The sequence below is a fragment of the Rana temporaria genome, chromosome 2 (assembly GCF_905171775.1).
Source record: "Rana temporaria chromosome 2, aRanTem1.1, whole genome shotgun sequence".
NCBI classification, from domain to species: domain Eukaryota; kingdom Metazoa; phylum Chordata; class Amphibia; order Anura; family Ranidae; genus Rana; species Rana temporaria.
The window spans coordinates 49,366,103-49,389,168 of NC_053490.1; the positions used below are offsets into that span (position 1 = coordinate 49,366,103).

At 46.1% G+C, this 23,066-nt stretch overlaps 1 protein-coding gene across 2 annotated transcripts in view; it reads left to right on the forward strand.

The window, feature by feature from the left end:
* The first annotated feature begins 129 nt into the window (after window positions 1–129).
* The window catches only part of CEP57 (centrosomal protein 57), a 41,337-nt gene continuing 18,400 nt past the window's right edge, over window positions 130–23,066 (forward strand). For both annotated transcript variants that reach the window (XM_040340174.1, XM_040340175.1), the window contains exons 1-3: window positions 130–572; window positions 6,805–6,952; window positions 21,573–21,752. In XM_040340174.1, the coding sequence (XP_040196108.1) occupies window positions 543–572; window positions 6,805–6,952; window positions 21,573–21,752 (358 nt within the window). In that variant the 5' untranslated portion in view covers window positions 130–542. The remainder of the gene's footprint in view (window positions 573–6,804; window positions 6,953–21,572; window positions 21,753–23,066) is intronic.

Consider the following 23,066-nt stretch of genomic DNA (forward strand, 5'->3'; position numbering starts at 1 on the left):
CGGAGCGCTGCGACCGGATGCGGATCACTCTTGCATCACCACAAAGGAAGGGCAGCGGCGACCAATGGGAGCGCCTTGCGTCGGAGCGGGAAACACCCGTTTGAATCAGTCTGGCCAATGGCTGAAGGAGGCTGCAGATCTTCCACCAATCAGAGGATGGAAGAAAAAAAAAAACAGCAGCTTGGATGGCAGTTGGCTGATTTTGAAGCCAATGAAATCGCCGTAGGGGGCGGGTCATAATAGGCCTCGCCCACGTGGGGTTATTATTGGTCAGCGGCAGTGCGGAGGAGGAGTGACTTGTGGTGGCTCAGTGAAGATCCATATAGGAAGCAGTACAAGCTCTGGCCGTCCGTCATCTATGTATCTGTAGGCAGAAACAGAAGGGCAACAAATAAGAGCCTCAAATGCCTTGTCGGAGAAACGTTTTCTGATTGGTCGGTGCGGTTGTCAATAACGGGCTGGTGGCCGTGTTTTGATGACGTCACCTGGTCAACCTGTGTGAGCGAAGGGGGCGGGGCTGACCCTGCTCAGAGGAAAAAGAGATGAGCAGTGCGACGCTACAGCCTAGGATGGTGAGATGTGTGCTGTGATGGGGGCCTGGCATAGGGTGGGCTCTACTCTCTCTGATTGGTGTGTATTCTATACTAAGCTTCCCATTGTATCCCCCTCTGCACACACTTGTAGCAGATCAGTGCCTACTGAATGCCCCCCCTACACCATTGTGTTGTCTCTCCTCCATTGGGGCTTCTAATTCTCCATTCTATAATATAGAAGGCTTCTCAGGGATCCTATAGCAAGCCTTGTCCTGTATAATCCCTGATGAAGGGGGGCATGTCCCTGAAACATGTCGCCTGTCTTTAATATTCCAGTTATTTTTCGCTCTGGCCTCATTCACATAGTGCATGAGGACCCATACTTCATCCCATTTACCGGAACAGAGATACACTGCAGTTGCATGTGTCCCTGGACAGGCAGTCCCATCGCAACACAGCTGCTGCTTCCAATGTTACATAGTAGGCGAGGTTGAAAAAAAGTCCAACCTATGTGTGTGATTTTATGTCAGTATTACATTGTATATCCCTGTATGCTGTGGTCGTTCAGGCGCTTATCTAATATTCAATGCGCAGTGGCGTCACTCGGTGCGGTAAAACATGGTGTCACCCCCCCTGTCTAGGCTGCCCAGCACCAAGCAGGCAGCGCACGGGGCACACCCCCCAAACCAGCCCCTGTAAATGATAGTATAGGGCAGTATAGTGGCAGGTTGGTGTAGTGGGGTGGTATAGGACAGGTTAAGGTGATATAGGGTAGTTTGGGGTGGCATAGGGCAAGTTAGGGTTGCTTAGGTCAGATTGGGGTGGTACAGGGCAGGTTGGGGTGGTATAGTGCAAGTTGGGATGGCATGGAAAAGGTTGGTGTGGTACAGGGCAAGTTATGGTGGCATAGGGCAGATTGGGGTGGCATGGGAAAGTTTGGGGTGGTACAGGGCAGGCTGGGGTGGTACAGAGCAGGCTGGGGTGGTACAGGGTGGGATTGCACATGGCAGGACAGGGTGGGATTGCACAGGGCAGGCTGGGGTGGCACAGGGCAGGCTGGGGTGGCACAGAGCAGGCTGGGGTGGTACAGGACAGGGTGGGATTGCACAGGGCAGGCTGGGGTGGTACAGGACAGGGTGGGATTGCACAGGGCAGGCTGGGGTGGTACAGGACAGGGTGGGATTGCACAGGGCAGGCTGGGCATGTCAGCAAAAAACGGGATGGTGTCACCCCTCTAGCGGGTGTCACCCGGTGCGAACCGCACCCCCCTAGCAACGCCTCTGTCAAAGCGGGTGCACCGCCCTAAGCCCACCTAGGGTATGTTTGGTGCCATGCACCTGTATGGGTGTCCCATTGGGAGCAGCTGCTGTGTTGCAATAGGACTGCCTGCCCAGGGACACATAGAACTCCTGTGTATCTCTGTGTCCCGGGAATTGCAGTGGAATACGGGTCCCTATGCTACATGTGAACGAGGCCTAAGTGGAAATAACAGGAATGCTGAAGACAGCTGACGCGTTTCAGGGACACGCCCCCTTCATCCGGGATTATACAGGACAAAGCTTCCTATAGGATTCCTGAAAAGCATTCTCTGTGTGGTCCCAATTGACTGTATGGGGATTCATGAAACACCTGTGCGGGCACATGACCCCCACATGGGCGTACGGGTTCATGCACCTTGTGTGGCCAAGACTTAAATCGGCAATAAACAATTGCGCCTCTTTTATTGTAGAATTTCATTGGAAGAGAGAGAGAGAGAGGGGGGTGGGGCGAGCCATGGCTCTGTGTGTGAATGGATGTGCAGGGCAGCGGCTCGGGAACAAGCCTGCTTGCGTTCCCCCCACAGCAAGCTGCTGGATGTGGGGGCACTCGACAGGAGGGAGGGGCCAGGAGTGCCAGTGGGGGACCTGAGAAGAGAAGGATTGGGGCTGCTTTATTATTATAATGCAAGATTTACACAGCGCTTTACAATATAAAAGGGAGACAATAAAATACAAGAGGATTAAGAGGGCCCCTCTTAGAAGAGCTTACTATCTCTCTAACGTGTTTTTTTTTGTATTGACTTTCAATATCACTTAAAAGTGGTACTCAATGCAGGCCCCCCCCCCCTCCCCCCCAAAAAAACAGTGGCTCGGCACCACCTCTTTAGCTGACTGCCTTTTCGGGTGCAGAAAGCCAGTGCCAATGGTCGCTCTGTGTGCCAGTCCTGCAGCCTCCAGGGAGATGTGATGCAACTATCACAGGAGGCTGCAGGACCAGGTTACATATTATTCTCCCCGGAATAGTGATAGGGGTGTAAAAATGGGGGGGGGGGCTTCCTGCAATTCTGCTCTTGGAAAGTACAAGTGGAACCAACACCTTTTTTGGGGGGGAGAGTTTGGTTCTGCTTTAAAGCGGAGTTCCGCCAAAAAAGACAAATACTGCAGCTGCTGACTTTTAATATATGGCCTTGGGGCTTCACTTCCTGGTTCCCTACTGCGCATGCGCAAGTCGCGCTGCGCAATCCCACTGGTCTCTGCTGTTTTCTGGGACCTGTGTGTCTCTCAGAAGACAGCGGGGCGAACAGAGTAGGTGCCAGGTGTGGCGTAGATCACTGTGTGATCTATGCCGAGAAGTGGGAGCAAATACTTGGATTAAACAAGTATATGCCCCTCCCCCTGTGAGGTGCCAAATGTGACACCGGAGGGGGGGGGGGATTCCGAAAAGAGCAAGTTCCATTTTTGGGAAAGTTTGTTTCTGCTTTAACTTTAGCCCAGCACCTCGGTGCACTAACATGCACATTCCCGCAGTGAAAGGTGTGAATCCAGCTTCTTTAAAACCCAAATGTATTCTTTTACACGTGACTTTTCAGCGCACCGCAATGTATGGAAGCGCATTATTGCATGATATCAAACACCTGTGCAAAAGTACACTTGGGTTTGGCTGGAGCTGGTTTCACACCTTTGCACTGCGGGAATGTGTGTGTTGGTGTATTGGGGTGCTGCGGTGCCATGTATTTGTTTTTGTCCATTCTGGTGCCTAGGTTGTCTCACCACGTGACATGAGGTATGGAACACAACGCACAAGAATGGCAGATTGTCGGTCTGCCCTAAGGGCTAGTTCACACCATCAGTGTTGGCTTGCATCCCCAAAACAAGGCAATTCGTCTTATGTCCTATAGCAGGGATATGCAGTTAGCGGACCTCCAGCTGTTGCAGAACTACAAGTCCCATGAGGCATAGCGAGACTCTGACAGCCGCAAGTATGACACCCAGAGACAGAGGCATGATGGGACTTGTAGTTTTGCAACAGCTGGAGGTCCGCTAATTGCATGTCTCTGTCCTATAGGTTCAATCAATGCTAATGCAGTGATGGTGTATGCTGGGGGAAAAAAAGGATTTTTGTGCAGCGCATTCCGATGCAATGCATCAGTGCATGGTAAAAACATAGTTAAAAAGGGGTGTCCAAATAAATGCCCTGACACCTGCATTAAAAGTGTGAGTTAAAAAATAAAATGCATGCCAGTGCATGTATGTGTTGTGCGTTTTTAGGCACGCACTGCTGCATGATCTGGTCCTAAAGCGGAACTCCAGTTAGCCATAAATATAAGTTCTTTGTGGCTTACCTGTCATGACCAGATCTTCCTTCTTTTACAGAGTAAAGCCTCGTACACACAATTTCAGGCTTCCCAGCCTAGAGGTGAGATGTGGGGTCTTATTGACCCCACATCTCACTATAAAGAGGTCCTGTCATGTTCCTATTACAAGGGATGTTTACATTCCTTGTAATAGGAATAAAAGTGATCAAACTTTAACTGCCCCTGTCCCCGTGTGCTTACACGCACAAGCGAACGCATACGTAAGTCCCGCCCACATATGAAAACAGTGTTCAAACCACACATGTGAGGTATCGCCGCAAACGTCAGAGCAAGAGCAATATTCTAAACCTCCTCTGTAACTCAAAGCATGTAACCAGTAAAAAAAAAATTAAAGCGTTGCCTATGGGGATTTTTAAGTACCGAAGTCTGGCGCCATTCCACGAGCGTGTGCAATTTTGAAAAATTGCTGCACAAATACTGTGCAAGATAAAATGTTGCAATGACCGCCATTGTATTCTCTAGGGCAGGGGTGTCAAACTTAATTTCCTCATGGGCTGCATCAGCATTATTATTGTCCTCAAAAGGGCCGGTTGTATCTGTAAGATTAGATGTCCAGCACATCCCCTCCCCATATATTGGATGTCAAGAGCCACCGAACCATCAGAAGTTGAGTCCCCCACTCTCCCTTACATCACAGTGCACCCCCCTTTCTTTATGCTCCTGCTGGGAAGAAGCTGGATGCATTGCTTGAAAGCAGAAAGTAGGGGTCTGGAGGAGGACCAGAGGAGGGCTGGAGCTCTCCTGCAGGAGAGGTGCGAGGGCCACATAAAATGACCTGGAGGGCCGGATTCGGCTTGCGGGCCTTGTGGTTGACACTTGTGCTCTAGGGTCTCAACTAAAAAACATATATAGTGTTTGGGGGTTCTATGTAATTTTTCTAGCAAAAAAAATTATGATTTTTTTGCATGTAGGGGCAAAGTGTCAGAGTTGGCCTGGGCGTGAAGAGGTTAAATATACTGTAAGGGGTTAGTTCGGTAGCGGTGTGTGTGACCCCTTGGATGGGTTCACTACACACTGAATTTATACAGACAGGCAGTCGAAGACGGTTGAAAACAAAGATTTGGGTTTATTCTTCCATCTTGCTGGAAACAAGTGCAAACAGCATAAACAAAATCAAACATAAAATAAACCCTGGCCACTTTGGGCGTCTACCTTCACCACACAGGAACCTATCTAGGGAGTCTAGTACAGCCTACTGCTGGGTAGACACTGCTGGTCATACAGCAGAAAAACAATAGTCTTTTGATTTTTATCACACAGAAAAAAATCAATTTCCTCCTCTCCTCCTCCGAAGACCTTCAGCTACTGCTCTCTTTCACTCGGAAAGCCTCAGCATACAGTAAATCAGTGGCAATCCCCTGGATTACTTATAGAGGCCTTAATTGCCTCATTCTGAACAGCTGAAGTCTTCCAACTCCCTCAAACCTTTCCTGGCCACATTTGCAGCCAACGCCTAATAACAATTGGTGTATTGTCTAAACAAGGCAGAAATGTATGTCCCGTCTGTGACCACACCCACAGATTTACCTGACTTCCTGTCACAATACATAAACACAACATGCTGCCCTTGCTCCACCAGTTTGACCTATCATATTGGAGTATAAGTACATGCATGAACCCTTCAAAGAACGTACAGTAGCAGAATTTAAGGTGGCCACCAAAGTACCGACTCGATGCGATGGAAACTTTCCAGTGGGTTTATGATATTGGTGGTGAAAACACAATGAAGCTGTGTCAAGCAGACTTGCTTCAAAGATGAAAGCTGTAAGCAACTTCTCAATTAGTAAGTTGTTGTAGATCAAATCTTGGAACCGAGTATGCATCCTTTGTATTGAAATTTGAATGTACTATATACTCCCAGATAAAGGACCCAACTTTAAAGTATGTAAATTCTTGAGATTGTTGGCAAAGAACCGATGGATTCACCAAACCCTGGTCTAGAGGAGGTGACAGTGGGCGGAAAAAATTACGATTGTAGCCAGCAGAATGCATTTACGCTTAAACGCCATTGGCGCATAAAAGCGCTTACATATTGGGTGTTTTTGATGCCAAATTTTGGCAGAAAAAAATGCTTATTTTCATGTGCCCGCGTGCATGATGCCTAAAAAGTTCTGTTTTTGTGTCTCTTCTGTTTATATACAGTGTACTCTGCTTCCCATTACCTGCTGCTGAGATCTACATTTTATGTGTTGTGTGTTTTTTTATTTTTTATCTTGCATTTTTTAAATAGATCGATGAACGTTCCGACTCTCGGGTTTCTTTTTTTTTTTTTGTGCTATGTCCTATTAGTGAAATTCACTCTCTGCCCCGGTGACTGTAGAAGTAAGGAAGAATGCAGCTGTTTAGGTTCCCCCCTCTATTTCTGTTATGAAGATCTCCCCCAATGGGTTTTCTTATTCTAGAGACAACCGCCTACAACAGGACTTGCTTCACTATGGAGAGATTTCCTCTTACTTCCTGTTGTCTCTATAGGACAGAAAATGAATAGGATGTTTATGGCAAAATTAAAAACCTGATAGATGTTTAAGCAATATCTATGCTTAGTCTATGGATACACATGAACTTTTTCCACTTCTGTTGTTTTTCACCAGTAAGCTATAATTATTCTTACTTTGTGTTTTTACTCTGTCGTTTTAGCTGAACAGTCCCTTGGCTGGATCTTCTAAAGGTGCACAGTCCGGCACTTCGTATATCTCTTACCCCAATGGAAGGCCATTCATAAATTCTGATTTCCAGAGATCTCCAGACCGACCAGGTCATGCCTACCCAGAGAGCAATGGCAGAGGTAACATTTGATATAACAGGTCATCTGTCAGTTAATATTAGTTACATAGTCTGGCTGAAAAAAAAGTCCATCTAGTTCAACCGATAAGGGGGAGGGGGCATGCGGGACGCACTCCAATGCAAAATCTCCCTTTAGGGAAAGAAGGAAAACGCATTCCAATGGCAGCAGTCTTGTCTCCTGTAAGCTGGTTCTTGACCATCTCTGAAAAGTGGTCCACCTGCTTTTTAGAGGTGTGTTTAGCACCACTGCGCAGGTGAACAAGGCCTTAAAGGAGAAGTAGGCCGAAAACTATTTTGGCCATACTTCTCCTGTAGGTCACAGTAGTGCACTTCGTTCTGCACCCATATTCAGCTGACAGCAGGCTAAAATCAGCAGGGATCCCGACTTTAATGTTGGAATCTGCCCAGATGCCTGAGCTGCAGCTGGCTCAGCCTCTCAGCATGCTACTTGGAGCCTGTGGCAGCCGCTCCTGCCCCCTCCACAGCTCAGCGCTCCAGTGAGCACTGGAGGGGCAGAGCAGACAGCGGTGATTGTCAGTCACTGATTCTCTGCTCACAGATGATCGGGAACTGAGCAATTCCCATTGTTTGATCGCTCAGTTCTCAGTGTTAAGGTGTCAGGGGACAGATGCAGCATTTGACCAATATGTGAGAATATGAGTGTCTATGTATGTGTTTTTTTTTTTTAGAACTCGTACATCTCTTAGTAATTATTCCTATTCAGATAAACGTCTTCTGTAATGTTGATATTTCACAACATCTCCAAGCCACATCTTTAGTTCTGTTGAGTGTCAAGAGCATACCCCAGCATTTATATCCACACAGGTAGTACATCCAAAACAAATGGCACCACTCCAGACCCGTGCCTCCTCTCCACTGTGGCCACCTATGTGCCAGCACAAAGGGCCCATCCATGCTCAGTTCAGAGGCACTGATGAAAATGGTCCCTGTGTGGGGGACGTTTTGCACGTTCTCATGTTGCTTGTGGTTTGATAATAGCTTTTGGAAGAGCTACCGTATTTATCGTGGTATAACGCGCTCCCGCGTATACCGCGCACCCCTAAAGTGGCCCCCAATCCTGTGGGAAAAAAAGTTTTTTTTGTACTTGCAGTTTTGGTGTCTTGCGTGGCGTCCATCGGCGTCCCTCTTCGGCGGGTCCGGCGTCCCTCTTCGGCGGGTCCGGCATCCTCGCGGCGTCCCCGCTCGTTTCCCGCCACGAGTTTGAATACTGCGCCAGCATATACCGAGCAAGGTACACTCGTGTATTTTCGGGCAGGCTCGGCAACTGTCGCGCTGACGTCCTGTACGCTCAGGACGTCCGTGCGAGAGGCGCCGAGACTGCCCGAAGATGCACGAGTGTACTGCGCTCGGTATATGCCGGCGCAGTATTCAAACTCGTGGCGGGTATCGGCGTATATCGCGCACCCACGATTTTGCCCTGATTTTCAGGGCAAAATAGTGCGCGGTATACGCCGAAAAATACGGTAATCGCCATGCACCAAAATCCACATAAAAACAGAATGCAATGATTTGCAAATCTCCTAAACCCATATTTTATTCACAGTACAAAAATGAAAACCCGAAATGTGTAAAATTGAGAAAATTTAAAAGTTTTAAAAAAAATTAATAAATAAGGTAACTTTGAAATTGATTGTAGCAACACGTCTCAGAAAAGTTGGGACAGGGCACCAACGAGCTGCACTAACAAGGAAGAGCCAGGAGAACATTGTGCGATAATTTGGTTCATTGGCAACAGGTCAGTAACATGACTAGGCATAAAAAGAGCATCTAATGCCGCGTACACACGACCGTTTTTAATGTCATGGGAAAAAATGCAGTTTTTCTCAACGTGATTCTTGTCAAGCCTGCCTTGTATACACACGATCATAATAAAAAATGCTCGAGCAAAGCGCAGTGACGTACAACATGTACGACGGCACTATAAAGGGGGAAGTTCCATTTGAATGGCGCCACCCTTTGGGCTGATTATGCTAATTTCCCATCTCATAACTTGCCTCTGAGCATGCGTGTTTTTTTTCCCCTGTCATTAAAGCCTACATACGACCGTTTTTCACGTTGAGAGAAACTACGAGAAAAAATCATGTTCTAAATTTTTTAATGCCCATTTTTCTTGACGAGAAAAATGCTCTGGAGCGTACACACGACCGTTTTTAACGACCAATTAAAAAAATTGCATTTTTTCTCGTCATGAAAAGCGGTCGTTTGTACGCCGCTTTAGAGAGTCAGAGTGTATCGGAAGTAAAGATGGGCAGAGGTTCACCAATTTGTGAAAAGGTGCATCTAAAAATTGGCAAACAATTTTATAATAATGTTACTCAAGATAAAATTGCATTGGCTTTAACTATATCCTCATCTACAATACATAATATCAAGATTCAGAGAATCTGGAGAAATCTCTGTGCCAGGGACAAGACTGAAACGCAATACTGCATGCCCGTGATCTTCAGGCGCTCAGACAGCACTGCATTAAAAACAGACATGATTCTGTGGTGGACATCAGTGTATGGGCTCAGGAATACTTCCAAAAATCACTGTCTGGTAACACAGGGCCAGATCCACAAAAACCTGGCGTAACTTAAAAAATCCCATTTAAGTTACACTGCCTTAAAGTTTCTACCTAAGTGCCCGATCCACAAAGCACTTACCTAGAAATTTCAGGCTGTGTAACTAAAATTCCGCCGGCGCAAGGCGTTCCTATTCAAATGGGGCGAGTCCCATTTAAATGAGGCGCGCTCCCGCGCCGGCCGTACTGCGCATGCGCGAAGTTACGTTACGCCGAGTTTTGAGGATCGCGACGGCTTAAAAAAGTTGCGTCGGGAAAAAAAAATGACAGCGGCATGCATTCCTGAGGGAGAACTCCATGCCAATTTTCAAAGAAAAAACCGGCATGGGTTCCCCCCCCAGGAGCATACCAGGCCCTTAGGTCTGTTATGGGTTGTAAGGAGACCCCCCCACGCCGAAAAATTGACGTAGGGGGTCCCCCTACAATCCATACCAGACCCGTATCCAAAGCACGCTACCCGGCCGGTCAGGAAGGGAGTGGGGACGAGCGAGCGGCCCCCCCCCTCCTGAGCCGTGCCAGGCCGCATGCCCTCAACATGGGGGGGGTTGGGTGCTCTGGGGCAGGGGGGCGCACTGCGGGCCCCCCCACCTCAGAGCACCCTGTCCCCATGTTGATGAGGACAGGACCTCTTCCCGACAACCCTTGCCATTGGTTGTCGGGGTCTGCGGGCGGGGGCTTATCGGAATCTGGGAGTCCCCTTTAATAAGGGGGCCCCCAGATACCGGCCCCCCACCCTAAGTGAATGGATATGGGGTACATAGTACCCCTACCCATTCACCTGTAGGCAAAAAGTTAGTTAGTAAACACACAACACAAGGCTTTTTAAAATATTTTATTATTCTGCTCCGGATGCCCCCCCTGTCTTCGTTATTAGCTCAATTAGCAGGGGGGGCTTCTTCCGCTCTCCGGGGGTCTTCCACTCTCCGGGGGTCTTCTCCGCTCTCCGGGGGGGGCTTCTCCGGACTCCGGGGGGCTTCTTCCATCTTCTCCCCTCTTCCGCTGTTGACTCGGCGAACCCCGGTTCTTCTGCAGCTCTCCGGTGCCTTCTTCTTCAGCGCTGGCTGCCTGCTATGTTTGTGTGTTAGCTCGATTTCAAACAGGCAGCCAGCGCGGTCTTCTGTGACGTCAGGGTCTTCTCTTCCCTTCTTCCGTTGTTGACTCGTCGCCTGTTGTCGCTGTAATGATGGAAGCGCGCCTTGCATCCCATTTATATAGGCATCACCGTCCCATCATGCTCCGGTAGGTACCCACGTGGTGGGTGCCTACCCACGTGCACCCACCACGTGGGTACCTGCCGGAGCATGATGGGACGGTGATGCCTATATAAATGGGATGCAAGGCGCGCTTCCATCATTACAGCGACAACAGGCGACGAGTCAACATCGGAAGAAGGGAAGAGAAGACCCTGACGTCACAGAAGACAGCGCTGGATGCCTGTTTGAAATCGAGCTAACACACAAACATAGCAGGCAGCCAGCGCTGAAGAAGAAGGCACCGGAGAGCTGCAGAAGAACCGGGGTTCGCCGAGTCAACAGCGGAAGAGGGGAGAAGATGGAAGAAGCCCCTCCCGGAGAGCGGAGAAGACCCCCGGAGAGTGGAAGACCCCCGGAGAGCGGAAGAAGCCCCCCCTGCTAATTGAGCTAATAACGAAGACAGGGGGGGCATCCGGAGCAGAATAATAAAATATTTTAAAAACCCTTGTGTTGTGTGTTTACTAACTAACTTTTTGCCTACAGGTGAATGGGTAGGGGTACGATGTACCCCATATCCATTCACTTAGGGTGGGGGGGCCGGTATCTGGGGGCCCCCTTATTTGAGGGGACTCCCAGATTCCGATAAGCCCCCTCCCGCAGACCCCGACAACCAATGACAAGGGTTGTCGGGAAGGGGCCCTGTCCTCATCAACATGGGGACAGGGTGCTCTGAGGTGGGGGGGCCCGTAGTGCGCCCCCCTGCCCCAGAGCACCCAACCCCCCCATGTTGAGGGCATGCGGCCTGGCACGGCTCAGGAGGGGGGGGGGGCGCTCGCTCGTCCCCACTCCCTTCCTGACCGGCTGGGTAGCGTGCTTTGGATACGGGTCTGGTATGGATTGTAGGGGGACCCCCTACGTCGATTTTTCGGCGTAGGGGGGTCCCCTTACAACCCATACCAGACCTAAGGGCCTGGTATGCTCCTGGGGGGGAACCCATGCCGGTTTTGTCTTTACAAATTGCCGTGGAGTTCTCCCTCGGGAATGCATACCAAATGCCGTCGCTGGAATGGGCTTTTACATGGTGTGACTAGTTTACACTTTGTAACATCAGCCCTAGTTTTACACTTGCAAAATAACACTTACGGCGAAAAAACGAAGCTGGAAAGCTTTGTGGATCGCCTTAAGTGCTAATTTGCATACTAGCAACGGCATTTCGACTCGAAATGCCCCCAGCGGCGGATGCGGTACTGCATCCTAAGATTCGGCAGTGTAATTCAATTACACATGCCTGATCTTCTGCCTAACTTTGGAAAAAGCCTTTTGAGGATCGTTTCCAAAGTTACACACAGACTGAACAGCAGTTAAGTCTGCGTATCTCTTTTGAGGATCTGGCCCACAGTTCTCTGTACCATCCAGAAATGTAAGGTAATGCTCTATCATGCAAAGAAGAAGACACATCTGAGCATGATCCAGAAACGCTACCATCTTCTCTGGGCCCTCATTTAAAATGGTCTGCTGCAAAGTGGGAACTGTTCTGTGGTCAGATGAATGGAAATTTGACATTCTTTTTGGCAACCATGGGCACTACGTCCTCCAGACTAATAAGGAGAAGGACCTTCCTGCTTGTTATCGGCACTCCGTTCAAATATCTGTATCTCTGCAGTTATAGTGGTGCAATATTACATATAGTGCGGTAGATCCACGTACCTCCGCTGCGCCCGGCGCAGATGTGAGATACGCTATGCTGCTGTAACTTACCCGGCTTTGGTTAAAATTAGGGTTGTCCCGATACCGAGTATTTGCGGGAGTACTTGTACTCCCGCAAATACCCCCGATACCTAAATAGAATACTTGATACAACCACCCATCGACCCCACCGCCCCCCCCCCCGCCGCCGCAATGATTGCCGCCGCCGACCCCGTCGCATACCGCAACAACGCCGCCGCATGGGTTAAACAGTGTGCGGGGAATATCACAGCTTTCATTTGAATAGCTGTAGTATTTCCCGCCGCGTATAGACACTCCCCCTTGCTCGGGATCTGTCCAATCCCGAGCAAGGGGGAGTGTCTATACGCGGCGCAGCGGGGAATACTACAGCTATTCAAATGAAAGCTGTGATGTTCCCCGCACGCTGTTTAACCCATGTGGCGGCGGCATCTATGTGGGGGACATGGCTGCATATGTGGGGGGACATGGCTGCATATGTGGGGGGACATGGCTGCATATGTGGGGGGACATGGCTGCATATGTGGGGGGACATGGCTGCATTTGTGGGGGTACATGGCTGCATTTGGGGACACATTTAAAAAAAAGTATCGGTATTCGGTATCGGCGAGTACTTGAAAAAAAGTATCGGTACTTGTACTCAGTCCTAAAAAAGTGGTATCGGGACAACCCTAGTTTGAATCCTCAATGAATTTGCGCCGTAAGTTACGGCGGCGTAGTTTATCTCTTGCGGCGGATTTCAAATTGGGCGGGTAGGGGGCGTGTTTCATTTAAATGAAGCGCGTCCCCGCGCCGAACGAACTGCGCATGCGCCGTCCCTAAAATTTCCCGCGTGCATTGCGCTAAATGACGTCACAAGGACGTCATTGTTTTCAACGTGAACGTAAATGGCGTCCATTCACGGACGACTTACGCAAACAACGTAAAATTTTCAAAATTAGACGCGGGAACGACGGCCATACTTAACATTGAGTACGCCACCAGATGGCAGCTTTAACTATACGCCGGAAAAAGCCGAACGGAAACGACATAAAAAAAATGCGACGGCCGCTCGTACGTTCATGGATCGTTGAAAATAGCTAATTTGCATACTCGACGCAGACTACGACGTGAACGCCACCTAGCGGACACCGAAAAATTGCATCTAAGATCTGACGGCGTACGAAGACGTACGCCTGTCGGATCTAACACAGATGCCGTCGTATCTTGTTTTGGGGATACCAAAACAAGGATACGACGCGCAAAATTTGAAATTGCGCGGCGTATCAAGAGATACGCCGCGTAATTTCTTTGAGGATCTGACCCAAAATGCGCAGCTTGTACATCTAGAAAGGAACCATCAATGTCGAAAGATATATTCAGGATGTAAAGCAGCATATGCTCCCATCCAGACGATGTCTTCTTCAGCGAAGGCCTTGCATATTTCAGCAGGATATTGCTAAACTTTCTTATGGCTTCATAGTTGAAGAGTCCTGGGGCTTTATTGGCCTCCCTGCAGTCCAGACCTGTGACAGACTCGGAACCCTCTTATGTCTAAAATCATCCTATGTCCACTAGGGGCATAGGATGACTGAGAAATGATATCTTGGACTACCTGAGATGGGAGTATTATGTAATTATTATCCACAATAAATTCCAGGATATCGGTAAAGAACTATTTACTGGTTGTTGATTCTGAACTCAATGGGTTAATTGTAAGAGTGACTCAGCCATCTGTTTGTTCTCTGTGCTAATTGACCCTGCTATTATATATATAATCTATCATTTTTTTATTTTAATGCTCCTCAATGCAGCACAACATTATGCTGCCTAGAGAATCTGTGCAAATGTGCCCATAGCCTTCTATACTGCTGCATACAAAACTCCCCCCCCCCCCCCCGATAATTGGCCTTTTACAAGTTTAGCTTCAAAGGGGCTTGACCGAAAATGGTCTGCCAATCGGCGCTGGCCGGGGTGTTTTGATGTGCCCCGTCAGAACAGCTCAGTGGGGGAGATCGCTGTACTAACATTAGATGGTTAGTACAGCAACTCTTCAGGTTTTTTTTTTTTTAAAGAAAAAAAAACTAGTAGTGTGTACCAGGCTTAACTCAAATTATCCCAAAATGTTTTTTTTACCCCCCCCCCCCTCTTTCCATCTATTCTGTATAAAAAAAAAAAAAAAAAGTGTGTGTGCTTTTTTTAGAATAGTTAGTGTTGGGCTTTAAGACCCCTTTCACACTGTGTCACTTTGCAGGCGCAAAAAATAGCGCCTGCAAAGCTCCCTGAAACAGCCGCTGCTGTCTCTCCACTGTGAGCCCAGAGGGCTTTCACACTGGAGCGGTGCGCTAGCAGGATGGTAAAAAAAAGTCCTGCTAACAATATCTTTGGAGCGGTGTGTATACCGCTCCTCCTTCGCTCCTGCCCATTGAAATCAATGGGGTACTGCGGCTATACCGCCGGCAAAGTGCTGCTGCAGAAGCGCTTTGCGGTGGTTTTAACTAGGGTTGTCCCGATACCACTTTTTTAGGACCGAGTACAAGTACCGATACTTTTTTTCAAGTACTCGCCGATACCGAATACCGATACTTTTTTTTTTTTAAATGTGTCCCCCCCACATATGCAGCCATGTCCCCCCCCATACCATTACCTGGATGCCGCCGCCGCATGGTTGATCAGCGTGCGGGGAACATCACAGCTTTCATTTGAATAGCTGTAGTGTTCCCCGCTGCGCCGCGTATAGACACTCCCCCTTGCTCGGGATTGGACAGATCCGTCCAATCCCGAGCAAGGAGGAGTGTCTATGCACGGCGGGAAACACTACAGCTATTCAAATAAAAACTGTGATATTCCCCGCACGCTGTTTAACCATGCGGCGGTGGCGGCATTGTTGCGGTATGCGGCGGCATTCGTTGTGGCGGCAGCGGGGGGGGGGGGCGAGTATCGGATGAGGCATCGGGGGCATTTGCCGGAGTACAAGTACTCCCGCAAATACTCGGTATCGATACTGTTATCGGTATCGGGACAATCCTAGTTTTAACCCTTTCTTGCCCGCTAGCGGGGGTTAAAAGCACCCCGCTAGCGGGCAAATACGATGGTATAGCACCGCTAAAAGTAGCGGCGCTTTACCACTGATGCCCCCACTGCCCTGGTGGGAAAGGGGCCTTGTCCTAAAGTAGTAGTAAAACCCAACACTAACTTTTCATAACGTTCCCTCCCCTCTTGCCTATCCTGCATACTTTTATGTAAAAAAGATCTGTGTTATTTAGAAGATCTGCTGCTGTCTTTAAAAAAAAATAATCTCATCAACTCCATTAAGTGATCTGCATGGAGCAATTTCAGTTTAAAAAAAAACCAATGCTCTTTATCAGCAGTCTGAAGGTGGACCAACTCCTTATGATCCTTGAAGAGCAACTGTAATATAAGTATTATGCATACATACTATCATCCTATGAAATAATAAAACAACATTTTGTATGTTTATTGTCTATTGCCAGTTTTATATACCATTAGATTGATTGTTAGTCAACTTTCCATTTGATCTTGAACGGTGTAAATAATTTCGGAGGTTGGATACTGATAGTACTGATTGAATTATGTATGAGTTGCCTTGTTGGTAACATCTGTGCTGTGTCATGAGCGACGTGTGTTTATTGAAACGGATATCCCTGGACTGCCTACTGTCCTACATTGGTGAGCTGGAGGATTGGGAGATCCTGTCAAGGTTTCTGTACAGAGTCCATAGATATAATTCTCAACCATTAAAGACCATGTAATTGGGGCACACAATTAAATGTTCATGATTAGCTACACCCTAAACTTCTATGTCATCCGCTGCTACGAAATTGCCCTTATGAGTAATAACTTTTTTTTTTTTTTTTAATTATTATTATTCAGTGGGTTGGTACACTCTTAGATATGTGAGAAGGAGCAGTGATGCATAAATAATGTATGCAAATATGGCTGCCTGGGTGTACCTGGAGTGACAAACTATACATAGAAACACAAGCTTAGCCTCACTTCCCTGAAACATGACAGAGGCAGTATTTTCTGAGCTGTGCTTTATTTACTTTGTTTACAAAATTAAACAAATCTTTTAGCGAAGGCAATACCATATTGCTACGATAATTTACAGCATGCACATTATTTTATCATTTTAATATAAGGCTTTTTTTTAAAGTCTTAGGCCCCGTACAGACGAGCGAACATGTCTGCTGAAACAGGTCCGCGGACCAGTTTCAGCAGACATGTTCGGTCGTCTGTACAGCCGAGCGGACAGGATTCCAGCGTACATTTGCCCGCGGGGCCTTTTTCCAGCGGGCAAATATTTCCAAACTTGTTTAGAAACAGCCCGCTGGAATCCTGTCCGTCGGACATGTTCGGTCTGTACAGACCTACTGTACATGTCCGAGCGGCCGCCATACCTCGCATGCGTCGAATGACTTTGACGCATGCGTGAAAGCATTGAACTGGCAGGGCCGCGCACGTCATCGTCGCGGCGACGGCGCGGCCTCGTCGCCGCGTATCGCGAACGCGCGGATTTCTGTATGATGGTGTGTACATGTTTGCCCGTGTGTACAAGGCCTAACAGTTCATTTTCTTTAGGAAGCAGCCTCAGCATGAGTAGGCAAGCCTGTCCTCTGCCAGCATGTTGCTGAGTGGGGCCGTTGCACTGGTGTAGAAGCAGTGGCCTCTATGCAGAGTGCCAGCATGCCCATGTGTAATGCCCTGTACAAGTTTTTTCACCTTAATGCATCCTATGCATTAAGGTGAAAAAACATCCAATGGTTACCGGTTCTTGGTTTCCCAGCCTGGCCGTTGATTGTCTAGGCTAAGCGGATTGATAGCAGCGCAGCCATTGGCTGGCGCTGCTGTCAATCACAGCGGATGACGTGGCGCGCAGGGAGGTGGGGCCGAGTGATACATCGGCGGCCATAGCCGCCGACTGTATCACGGGAGCGCGCTCGCAAAAGCTTTCCACCATGCGAGGGAGCTCGCATGAACGTGGAAAGCTTTTGCGCGGAGGAGCCGAGACAGCCGCCGAAGGACCCCAGAAGACACGGATCCGGGTCACTCTGTGCAAAACGAACTGCACAGCGGAGGTAAGTATAACATGTTATTTAAAAAAAAAAAAAAAATTCTGCCTTTAGTGTCCCTTTAATATATATATGGGTAATTAGACTTGAGGGGGTATTCATTCAGGGAAACATTTGGTTGACCTGGAAGAACCCCTCCCTCCAGTGTGAGACCAGCATTTGAGACATTCAAGCTGGCATTCAGTCAGTCTGGTCACTGAGAATATCCTCTGTGTATTCTCTGGGTATGGCACAAGTATAGGAAAAGATGAGACTTTAAATTACTCTGTTGGATTTGTATCATCTGTGGAATTTGGACTTTGTTCTGTATTGGAAATCAAATAAATGCACTCTCTGGAGAGCCTGGGGTATTGCTGCGGAACAACCTAATTTATAGTCATCATACTAACGTCTAAATATCAATTATCTAATCGACTACAAGTGCACCAAATGCACTCTTTTATATCACTACACACACAAGCAGAATTTCCGTCGGAAAAAAGTTGGATGGTTTTTCCGACGGAATTCCGCTCAAGCTTGGCTTGCATACACGCGGTCACACACAAGTTCTCTGAACCTTCGAGCGTTAAGAACGCGGTGACGTACAACACTACGACAAGGCGAGAAAAAGACGTTTAATGCTTCCGAGCATGCGTCGAATTGTTTTTTTTCCCTGTTGGAATTGCATACAGACGAACTGATTTTCCGATTAAGAACCTGCTCTCCAACCTTTGCTGGCGGAAATTCCGACAGAAAAAGTCTGAAGGAGCATACACACAGGTGGAACAAAAGCTCACATCAAACTTTTCTTGTCGGAAATTCCGATTGTGTGCGACATAAGGCCTCATTCACTTTGTAGTAAAGAAACTCATTTACAATCTTTTTTTTTTTTTTTTTTTTTTTATTACAATTCTGAATACAACTGCATTGTTTTTCAATGGAGACATTCACACAGGTGCATAAATGTGCACTGCGTTCAGAATATCTCTAATCTCAGAATATGTATATAAATGTATGCCATTCAGAAAAAGAACACAACAATTTTTATGCTTTAAAAAAATTGATCTATTTACTGATCATTATTTTTTTCTGTTCCTTGTTTTAATGATCAGTAAAATTTAACAATTAACATCGTATAGCTAAAGGCACGTGCAATACGTGGAATGCATTACTTGGTTCAATAACCATAATACGTAGCGGTGCACCAAAATTACATTTCAGGTATTAAAAAATCAGGATGCACTTGCCTGAAACCGATAAGGTTTAAAATAAAAAATATATATATATATATATATATATATATATATATATATATATATATATATATATATATATATATATATATATATATATATATATATATATATATATATATATATATATATATATATATATATATATATATATATATATATATATATATTTTTTATTTTAAACCTTATCGGTTTCAGGCAAGTGCATCCTGATTTTTTAATACCTGAAATGTTATATATATATATATATATATATGTACAGACCTTCTCATTCAAAGAGGTTTTCTTTATTTTCATGACTATGAAAATTGTAGATTCACACTGAAGGCATCAAAACTATGAATTAACACATGTGGAATTATACATAACAAAAAAGTCTGAAACTGAAAATATATTTCATATTCTAGGTTCTTCGAAGTAGCCACCTTTTTCCTTTGATTACTGCTTGGCACACTCTTGGCATTCTCTTGATGAGCTTCAAGAGGTAGTCACCTGGCGCAGCACCCCATCACTCTCCTTCTTGGTGAAATAGCCCTTACACAGCCTGGGGGTGTGTTTGGGGTCATTGTCCTGGGGAAAAATAAATGATGGTCCAACTAAACGCAAACCGGATGGAAAAGCATGCCGCTGCAAGATGCTGTGGAAGCCATGCTGGTTCAGTATGCCTTCAATTTTGAATAAATCCCCAACAGTGTCACCAGCAAAGCACCCTCACACCATCACACCTCCTCCTCCATGCTTCACGGTGGGAACCAGGCATGTAGAGTCCATCCGTTCACCTTTTCTGCGTCGCACAAAGACACGGGGGTTGGAACCAAAGATCTCAAGTTTGGACTCATCAGACCAAAGCACAGATTTCCACTGGTCTAATGTCCATCCCTTGTGTTCTTTGGCCCAAACAAGTCTCTTCTGCTTGTTGCCTTTCTTTAGCAGTGGTTTCCTAGCAGATATTCTACCATGAAGGCCTGATTCACACAGTCTCCTCTTACCAGTTCTAGAGATGTGCCTGCTCCAAAAGGTGGCTACTTTGAAGAACCTAGAATATGAAATATATTTTCAGTTGTTTCACACTTTTTTGTTATGTATAATTCCACATGTGTTAATTCATAGTTTTGATGCCTTCAGTGTGAATCTACAATTTTCATAGTCATGGAAATAAAGAAAACTCTTTGAATGAGAAGGTGTGTCCAAACTTTTGGTCTGTACTGTATGTGTGTGTGTGTGTGTGTATATATATATATATATATATATATATATATATATATATATATATATATATATATATATATATATATATATATATATATATATATACACACGCATACTTTTTATTTTTTTATAAATGATTGTATTCTATTCGACAGCCGTTATTGGCACCTTTTTTGAAGTGGTGTATATACTTGCTGTATTTTTGGTGCACATTTGGCAAACTGCACCAAAACCTACCTCCCCATTGAAAACGCAGAAAGAACTCGTCAAAAATGCAGCCGTGTTGCGTTTTTGGTGAATTTTTTGAGTCGCATGACTCCTAAAAAAAAAAAAAAAATGCACCATAAGCAAGGCAAAATCGCAGGCATTTTTTTGGAAAACCATTATCGGCATTTTTTTTTTATATCGGCACAATGCTGAAAACCCTATTTTCAAAGGATGATTTTCAGTGGCTGACATTTTGGTGCATCACTGATATGACACACATCCCAGGCGCATTTACAGGTGTCAAGAGCTTGGGCGTTAATTCATTTCATTGACCAGAATAATAATATTTATTCTGGCCATTGAAATTAATGCTCAAGCTTTAAATGCGCCCATCATTTAGGCGCGTTTAACAGCTTTAAGTGTTTTTCTTCCTGCCAAACTCTGCTGCTCCTGGACATTTTTTTTTTTCTGTCTCCAATGGCCCCATGCCAATAATAAACACTGCTAAAAGCCTATGGGCCAGATCCACAAAGCAGTTACGCTGGCGTATCTATTGATACGCCGCGTAACTGCTAGTTTGCTCCGGCTTATCTTTGTTTTGTATCCACAAACAAGATACGCCTGAAGCTGGGCTAGATCCGACTGGCGTACGTCTTAGTACGCCGTCGGATCTAAGGTGCATATTTACGCTGGCCGCTAGGTGGCGTTTCCGTTGATTTCCGCGTCGAGTATGCAGATTAGCTAGATACGGCGATCCACGTACCCAAGTCCGGCGGCGCATTTTTTTTACGTCGTTTCCGTAAGGCTTTTTTTGGCATATAGTTACCCCTGCTATATATCTGGCGTATCCTATCTTAAGTATGGACGTCGTTCCCGCGTTGAATTTTGAAAATTTTACATTGTTTGCGTAAGTCGTTCGCGAATAGGGCTTTGCGTAGAATGATGTTCACGTCGTAAGCATTGGCTTGTTGCGGGTTCATTTCGAACATGTGCACCGGACGGACGGCGCATGCGCTATTCAGAAAAAAATTCATTTACATCAGGTCAAGACGTGTTGGCATAAAACACGCCCCCATCTCATCCATTTTAATTGCGCGCCCTTACGCCGACAAAGATACACTACGCCGCCGTAAGTTACTGCGCAAATTCTTTGAGAATACGGGAAATACGCTGTAAGTTACGGCGGCGTAGTGTATCTGAGATACACTACGCCGGCCGTAAAGAAGCGCCGCACTTCGTGGATCTGGCCCTATGTGTGCATGGACAGATAGAATAACATGCATGGGAGAGACAGGAAAAAAGAACGTCGGCTGCAAAAATGTCCTGTGTGCAAAAGGCCTTACTCTTTCACCAAAGACCTTCTCTTCTTATGACGTTGCATGTTTTTTCATTCCTACAGCAATTATCTCCGCTTTAAAGAATCTTCAGGAAAAGCTCCGGCAGCTGGAACTGGATCGAAAGAAAGCCGAGGAGAACATAAACCAACTGGAAAAGGAGTCTTTGGATTATAGGCAGCACCTGGATGAGCAAAGACAGTCCAAGGACAGCCTGGTGGACGACGTGTCCAGAAAGAATAAAGGTACAGTAGAGGTTCTCCTGCCACGGACAATCGGTCAGGTCACAGCTTCTCCTCTGTTTGAGCTTACAGTGAGAAAACTAGCACCGGATTGGTTGCTGAGGGCAGGCCAAGTATTTCTCTCACCTTCATTTTTCATGGGGTGTATTTTTTTTTAAACTGTTACCTATTGGTGACTGATCTGAAACAGCCAGGTTCCTGCCCACCTGTCCTCGTTTGCCATCCTGATCACTGTAGGGACCCTCTGCTCGGTTTGTGACCCCATAAGTGGGATATCTTTTTAGTCCAGTCACACCAAGAAAATAAAATGATTGGAGCTGGTGTCATCAAGACAGACGCCAAAAATTCCTAGTATTTTCAATCTCTATACAGTACCTAATGTCACGTCTGCTTATAGCGAAAACATGAATGAATGTACTTTTAAGCGCACTGCTTCAAAAGGGCATTTTATTACAGCATAAAGTGGAACCTTGGATTACGAGCATAATCCTTTCCAGGAGAATGTTCCTAATCCAAAGCACTCGCATATCAAAGTGAGTTTCCCCATAGAAGTCAATGGAAACAAAAATAATTTGGTCCGCATTGACTTCTATGGTATGCAATACCGCATGTGGCCAGAGGTGGGGGGGCACCGGAGAGCCTCGGAAAGGCACAGGGACAGTTCGGCTGAACTTGGCAAGGCTCTGCTCGGCTCCGGCGCCCTCGTCCTCAGGCCGAATGCAGTACTGCACACCGCTGTGGCTTGAATCCTCCGTTTTGCGAGACAACACCCGCAAACCAAGTCAGGATTTTCAAAAATACAGTGCTTGTAAATGCTCGTTAACCGCGTTACTCGCAGTCCGAGGTTTCACTGTATAGAATTGCATGTCTCAATACATTTTTTTTTTTTTTTTTTTTTTTTTATTTAAAAATGAAACATTTTACTCTAACGTTCATTGCAGTTTCCTCCCATTTGCGGTGCGAGAAGAGCATTCTTGGTTTGTGGCCATGCCCTTTCGTTTTGCCACCGCTCCTTGGGCTTTCACCAAGGTGCTGGCTCCAGTCTTGGCCTATACATCCAAGATGATGATTATAAGTTATTATTATTAATAAATAAAAAAAAAAAATATATATATATATATATATATATATATATATATATATATATATATATATATATATATATATATATATATATATATATATATATATATATATATATATATATATATATATATATATATATATATATATATATATATATATAAAAATAAATATTATTTTGAAATTAATTTACATTTTTTTTTTTTTTTTGGTGAACTTATCCTTTTAATTTTA